Source organism: Terrapene carolina, unplaced genomic scaffold (assembly GCF_002925995.2).
Source record: "Terrapene carolina triunguis isolate 2854851 unplaced genomic scaffold, T_m_triunguis-2.0 Scaffold238, whole genome shotgun sequence".
Classification (NCBI taxonomy): Eukaryota; Metazoa; Chordata; order Testudines; family Emydidae; genus Terrapene; species Terrapene triunguis.
In genome coordinates this window covers 6226407-6233835 of record NW_020664589.1, presented here as the reverse complement: position 1 = coordinate 6233835, position 7429 = coordinate 6226407, and the positions used below count along the sequence as shown (strand labels likewise).

Below are 7429 nucleotides of genomic sequence, written 5' to 3'. Positions count from 1 at the left end.
GCAGGGCAATTGCCTGGGGCCCCCATGAAGCTACATTGCTCAGGCTTCAGCCCCATGCAGTGGGATTTCAGCTTTCCACCCTGGGCCCCAGTGAATCTAATGCTGGCCCTGCTTGGTGGACCCCCTGAAACCTGCTCACGGCCCCTTAGGTGGCCCCAGACCCCTGGTTGAGAACTGCTGGTGTAGGAAGTGGTAATGATTGCACTCTTTTCCCTCTGAGCCAGTACTGAGACAGTTCCGCAAAAGACTTAAGGGATGTTGTGCTTAAAGAGATACTGTCTTTTGGCTTAAATTTAAAATCGAGGTACTGGCTACTTGTGAACTTTAGAACTCCTGTGGCACTTTTTGTAAGAGTTGGGGTGTTAACATAGGTGTCCAGGCCATATTCTTATAATTATTTGCTTAATTCTCATTATATTCTTCCCCCACCTAAAACTCCACCTGCCATTTTAAATGGAAAAATATATTCTTTGTATTCTTAACTGTTGGGGAGTGTTGTTATGTGCTATTAAACAGCTGTTGCATTTCACCCCATAAATGGCTGCATTTCAGTGGCGGGTAAAATGTTCAGTGTGTGTAGTTCATATATCAATTGTTTGTAAAGTACTTTGATATCCTTCTGGAAAAGTCATTATATAGGAATATATTGTTAAAATGAGTTATTAGAAAATTAATTTTCTTAAGAACTAAGAACTCAGACACTGAGGAGATTTTCTAAGCCTTGAGAAATTAATCATGGAATAGGAATGACAGCACAGATGGATTTCTAGATTTTTTTTCCAAATTAGCTGAGAAACCTGGCAAATGGTGCATTGGCCTCTATTTATCCTGTTTCACTTGTGTGTTGTGAAGACTGATTAGTTTGTTTATAAAGCATTTTGAAGAAGGTGGTGAATGCTATGTAAGTGTTAAGTATTAGTAACATAAAATATTCAAAGACCCTAAGAGTAAGGATAAAAGCTTGACACAAAGGCTTCAAGTGTAGTGAAAAATGCGTGATAAACATGCAGCTGTACTACTACCATGTGATTCCCCATTGTCTATTTTCATGGCTATGCCAGCACTATCAACACAAAAAGGAAGACAGCAATTTAATGTACGCTGACAGTGTTTACTCCTTATGGATCATATGATTTTGGAGGATTAATGGAAATTGTTGCTGCCGGGCTATCTCTCCCAGTAGTATGTCAAAGGATGAAGAAGTGCTCTCTAAATGTACTGTGAAGTGAGCAGTGTGTACTGAGCGCTATAACAAGTCCCTCCTACATAACCCTGAGTATATTCTTCCTCATGTTTAGACTTCAAAAGTGATTTGTAATAGCAGCAGGTAGGATTCTGAGTGTTGTAGCAGATTGTTCTTGATCGTGCACTGTTGAAACCTTAACTCTTATTCTTTATATTGTGTGCCACTGACCACAATTTCTGCACTTAACAAATAATAAACAATTATTACTCAAGTTGCTACAGTCACATAACTAACGTTAGGTCTAAGAAACTAAGGCTCAGTCAGGGAAAGTGACTTGTCCAAGGTCATACAGCAAGTTAGTGATAGAGCTGGAATAGAACCCACCTTCCCCACTAGTCCCAGTCTTCAGCTCTAACAACTATTTAACAAGCAAATACATTTATCAAAGATAAAAAAGAATAAATAAAGTTGTGGTGCAGTGACAAATTTTTCACAAATAATAGAAGAAAATATGTTGATAGTCTGTCTTCAAGGGCTGGGCTAAGGCCTTCAGAAACTACAAATCCCAGCATGCAATGTAGTGTTTAAACATCCATAGACTACAAATCCCAGCAGATAGAGCACTTGTGAAGTCCTCAGAGACTACAAATCCCAACATGCAGTGTGGGAGGGAAGGAAACTCCCTGCATTGAAACTACAATTCCCAGCATGCAAAGTGGTAACGAGGCCTATGTTGATTCCAGGCCCTCTGGCCGGCAGGCAGCGCTGGATAACCACGAGCAGGGACCCCCACTCTGCGGGGAGTGGGAGCAGAGCCCAGGGCTCCGAGGGAGGAGCGGGCCGTCACCTAGGCCTTTCCTGAGGAGGTAGGAGCAAGTTCAATATAACTCCCTAGGCCTGTCTTCAAGGGATGTATCCCCCTTCTTAGCTCTTAGGATGCTGTTCTTCAGGTGGCATGGGACCCTCCCTCCCACCAGCTCTTAAGGGTCTGTGACTTCCCTCCTGACCATCTCATATGGAACTCTTTACAGGGATGGGACTTTCCTTTTCCAGCCCCTGAAGGTGCTCTCACCAGCTTGCAGAGCGAGGGGAGCCACAGTTTCCCCAGCCATCTGGGGTTGAGCGCTTCCTGTCCTGAAATGCAGCTGCCAAGGATCCTTAGAGGGATGACATGCTACTCTCCTCGTTTCCCAAGGGACTTTGTGGGACTGACTTTCCTAAGCCTCAGGGAGCCTCTTGATGAGGATGGGATGCCCCCAATCGCTAAGCCCAGGGCACATCACAGCTTGAAGACATCCGAGATATTGGATCTTCGCTGCTACCCTGCTGTGGATATTCTTGTGTTGCCACTCCGCCTCCCCACTGAAAGGTGCATGCAGGCTAGGGCTGTCTCATTCTGTCAGGCTATGCTCTTGCCTTTTAAAATGGTAATTTCTTTTTGTCTTAATCCAGGACACCAACTGGAATCCTGAGAAATTGCAATGCAGGTTTCAAATCTCCAGTAAGTGTCTCTATACATCTCTCCTCCCCCTTTGGGAAGAGAATGGTTTTACCTCCAAAGTCAGTGCTGCCCTGGACTACAGCAAGGGGATGTTGTGGATTGCTACCCTTCTTATCCATGGCAATGTCGCAGTTGGGTACCCTTGCCTGCTCTTTCACTGTCTCTCTCTTCTAGAGAATAACAGCAGCTAAGGCAGTTGGTTACATGGATCAGCTTTCTTTCATGCTAGATACCATGGTGATGAACAGAGTAGAATTTAGATGTTCTGCCAGTTAATGTGTAGATACAAGGCAGTGATATCCTTCATCTTCAATGCTTCTATCCCTCCTGGTACACAGAGAGAAACTAAACTTCACATCATTTGTTACTGCCATACAACTTCAGTGTGAGTGTCACTCTGTCATGTTCAGCCATCAGTGTTGAAGTTGTGTATTCACAGAGCAGGCACAGCAAAGGTAGCAGCGAGCAAGATCCCTGCTAACTATTATGTTTAGGGGCATGTCTATACTGTAGAGCAGTGGATCTCAACTGGGGGTACACAGAGGTCTTCCAGGAGGTACATCATCTCATCTCGATATTTGCCTAGTTTTACAACAGGCTACATAAAAAGCACTAGCAAAGTCAGTACAAACTAAAATTTCATACAGACAAAATGAGAAAGTAAGCAGTTTTTCAGTAATAGTGTGTTGTGACACTTTTGTATTTTTTGTCTGATTTTGTAAGCAAGTAGTTTTTAAGTGAGGTGAAACTTGGGGATACGCAAGATAAATCTGACTCCTGAAAGGGTACAGTAGTCTGGAAATGTTAAGAACCACTGACGTAGAGCATACCCTTATCTAGGCTCCCATGCTTGCGAACCTGTGCATACCAGGTCCACCTGCAAGTATCCAGGCTGCAGAGCTGCACCTGACCCACACCCATGTAGCCAAGTCCACATTGGCACTGCAGCATCACATTTAGTGCTAGGATTTCTGGAGATGTATCTCAGAATAAATGGGTTCACATCTATCCTGGAGAGATGGCTTCAAGTGATAAGGATAGCTTAGTCTTCATGGCTTATTTAATCTTTTCTCTTTTGGCTGAATCAGCAGTTGATCCTAATATTTTTGGTGGTTCAGCAATAGATATTTTCCCTGGGGAAAAATATGGCTAGTTACCTTAGTGCTTTGACATATACATACACTTCTGGGGCTAGATACTGGCTTCCTGAGAGTTTATTTTTAAAAGCTTTACAGAGTAAGATACATCTTCTGCTTTGAAGAACTCACAAACTACATGGCACCGATTGGCATTAAATAGCATGATGTTAGTTTACTCACTTGGATTTTCACTGTGAAGTCTCTTTTCCCTTTTCACCTAAGTGATACTTCAGGAATAAACTAACAAATACTTAATATCTCTTCTGATCAGTTCCCTCTGGGACAGTGGCATCACACACAGTGCTGAGTTAGTGGAATGTTAAAAGCACTCTCTGCTCTACAGATCCAGTCTCCACGGTCCTGTCAATCAGATGGAGTCAATAAGGAAGCCCTACAGCGTGAAGTTGAAGAACTGAAACAGAAGGATCTTGCTCTGGATCAGGAAATTTCACAGTTGTTGGCTGAGTATGTTCTTGGATAGCTTGATGTTCAGCATGAGGCTTGGGTTTTTTTTGTTTGTTTTTCAAAACGAAACAAACCCCAAGTATCAGAGTTGGAAACTGCCACCTCCTGTTGATGGTGCTGATATTGCACTATGACCAAAATCTGTTTAGCTAGGAATAGTGTTAATTTCAGCATTGTTTGAATTACAGGGCACTTCAGCTACAAAACTGAACCAAGTACCTTGTCTCTCTGTTTTTTGCAAAGCAAGGCTGGATGTAATCAGTACTTGGATTTAAGGAAAACCTGGAGGTTGCAGGGAGTAATAATTGTGATTCAGTAGGCGGTGCTGTTCTGCATTGTGCTGCTGCTAAAGGGCACAAGATTACTTCTTCTTGTTTATACCTAACTCTGAGAACTACTTTTAGCTTTATTTTGTTGTGGGGAGGATTGATCTGGAACAGCCCTCGGAATGGAGACTGTGCTTCCCCATTCATCCTTCCTGCCGATGTTTTTTAAAGACTGAGCTCTTACCTTCAGACCCCTGTTGGCAAGTTGTGAGAGATAGCAGAACCTGCCAAAACCACACAAGTATCTTGTCTCTGCTAAACAAATGTGGTAAAGTAGCAGTACTTTCTCTGTGTCATTGTGACCTTTCTGGGTTTGCTGTTACAGAGGTTACAGCCTGGAGGAATTGGAGAAACACATCTCTTTGCTCCATGAGTACAATGATATTAAAGACACTGGACAGATGCTGCTGGGCAAGCTGGGTAAGAAAGACAGGGCTAACATGCAACTTTTCTCAATAAATGTTTCCATGTGTTTCATTACAGAAGAGGGAAAGCTACGGTCCTAGGGCTTATCTTAATAATTCTTCAGTTTTAGGATTCTGTAGTTAAAATCCCATATTCAAGCACAGATACATCTGTCATGAGCCCATTGGGATTTTCTCAACAGAATGGCAGAACCACAGAGGGCTATTCAGTGTCTCTTCCTGATCCTCTGAATGGGATGTGAAATTGTCACTTGATGACTGCTAGTGTTTTTCTGTGGATTATCAAAGATGAGCCGCCTGTAATTGATAGATAATCCTGAGAGCGTTATGTATTCTGCACTGCACAAGACTTAGAAAAAAATCCTGCAGTTAGGAGTGGAGTGGGGAGCGTGTATAAGGTAAGAGACATTTGGACTCATCCTTTAGCTAATGGAAAGCTTTAGGACAACTAGGCTTGGGGAGAGTCAAGTCTTTTCTACTGCCTAAACTCAAGTCGTAGAAACCATGCAGCTAGCCAAAACTCTTGCTCACTAATCTGCTTCTCTATCTGTAATGGAAGCTGTGGTATTGATTCCTTTCTAGCAACGATTAGAGGGGTCACCACAAAGGAGCTGTACCCCAAATTTGATCTGGAACTTACTGACTAGCATTGAAACTGAAGACTACAATCTCCTGCAGAGATCACCATTACTGGGGTACTGCGTGTTGGTACCGTGCACCTTGAGAACTTAGAAGGACAGTAAAAATGCAGAGACTTTCAAGGAAGTGTTACTTGACCGCTTCATTTCAAAGACTAACTTCTAGAATGGAAAAGCTATTGAATCCATCCTATGTTCCCTGTTTCAGGAGAAGTGGCATTCTGCTCTTTGGCAATGAGAGGAGTTTCAGTTGAAGTGTTAGGCTCCTCTTACTGTTCATTATTTAAAAAAAAAAGTTATAATTCAGAATTAATAGTTAACCCCTTCACTGTTGCACATGTGATTGGGGTTCTTTGACATGTTGATGGCTCTATGGGCTTCTTTAAGGAAGTCTTACATGGGGAAGCAATTGTTAGGTATCAGTAAATGGATAGAATATGCAGAGCTGTGTTGTTTGTTTATTAAAAACCTCAGAAGTGGGAAAGGAAATCTGCTAAGAGCAAGGTGTTTCTATGCCTCGTGCTGAAAAAGCTGTGGGTGCTCAATATGTTAGTGCCCCACTGAATTGAGTTCTGGAAGCTGGTTGTTGCATATGTATAATAGTAAATAAATGGAAAAGCATTAACTTGTGCTGCTGAATTGTCCAGTCTGAATAAATGATTAACTCTTATGTTCCCTAGCAATTCACTCTGATAGCCTATAGCAGGGGTGGCCAAACTTAATGACCCTGCAAGCCGCATACGATAATCTTCAGAAGTTCAAGAGCCGGGCATGCCTGCCAGGGCTCAGGGCTTCAGCCCGGGGAGTACACCTGCTGGGGCTTGGGGCTTCAGCCCCGCACCTGCTGAAGCTCTGAGCCCCAGTGGGCACCTCCTGCAGGGCTGGAGCCCTGAGACACCCCCACACACCCCCCGTGCAGGGCAGAATCCACCAGCCCCACCACCCTGCCACAGGGCAGAAGCCCTGAGCTCTCCCCTCCCCAGTGCGGTAGGTGGAGAATGGGGGGAGGGTACCCTGCAAGCCTCACTTTAACTGTAAAAGAGCCGCATGCGGCTGAGCCACAGTTTGGCCACCCCGGCCTATAGAGATGCTAAGAAAAACAGAACTGTACTGTCCTTAGACTACTATTTTCTGTGTGCCACTGTAACTCCAGATCAGAACACCTCTTCAGGCATTTCCCAAAGACCCTCAATAGGGTCAGTGAGGCACCATTGCCGATGGCTGCATATCAGACTGGACACATAGTTACCTCTCCCTCCTTGTTTCCAGATGCAGTCTCAATTAAAGAGATCAGTAATATAATGAAGGGCTTCCTCAAACAATTTTCCTGTATTCAACATAGGTCACAGAAGACAAAACATACCTCACTCCCCAAATTATAGATAAAGTGCTGACATCCTAAAGGGAGGAGGGTTATGGCTGTAGAATTAAGGTAATGGTTCCCATGCAGTTCCTGGCTTTCCCCAGTAGCATTTTAGGGATTGAAACTTGTATTCATTATAATAGGGCACTGTTGTGCACCCACAACCTTAACTCCACATTAGTGAAACTTTCTATAAATTTCTCCCTGGGTAGACAACTGTCTGTGTGGGGTGTGCCACTGCTGCACAAGAGTTGGTACAGAGGCTTGTATAGTTGAATACAGCTACTTCTGTGAGTGTTCTATACCAAAAGAAAACTAGCGCACGTAAGAAGGTCTGTCTTTAAAGAGTTAACACACTCCAATGCACTGTAGGTGGGAGTACAATC

At 43.5% G+C, this 7429-nt stretch overlaps 1 protein-coding gene across 1 annotated transcript; it reads left to right on the top strand.

The window, feature by feature from the left end:
- Positions 1–1894: 1894 nt before the first annotated feature.
- On the top strand, positions 1895–6367 carry SWI5 (SWI5 homologous recombination repair protein). Its single transcript, XM_024193087.2, has 5 exons — positions 1895–2052; positions 2639–2687; positions 4170–4291; positions 4943–5037; positions 5625–6367. Exons 1-5 carry the CDS (start codon positions 1895–1897, stop codon positions 5687–5689), a joined length of 489 nt encoding a protein of 162 aa, XP_024048855.1. The 3' UTR covers positions 5690–6367.
- Positions 6368–7429: the final 1062 nt, after the last annotated feature.

What these genes read in the sequence shown, in the direction of transcription:
- SWI5 (XM_024193087.2), top strand. Translation starts at nt 1,895, where the DNA reads ATGCAAAGTGGTAACGAGGCCTATGTTGATTCCAGGCCCTCTGGCCGG. An exon ending in ATGCAGGTTTCAAATCTCCA is followed by an intron (nt 2,688 to 4,169) that starts GTAAGTGTCTCT and finishes TCTGCTCTACAG; the next exon opens with ATCCAGTCTCCACGGTCCTG. An exon ending in GATGCTGCTGGGCAAGCTGG is followed by an intron (nt 5,038 to 5,624) that starts GTAAGAAAGACA and finishes ATTCCTTTCTAG; the next exon opens with CAACGATTAGAGGGGTCACC.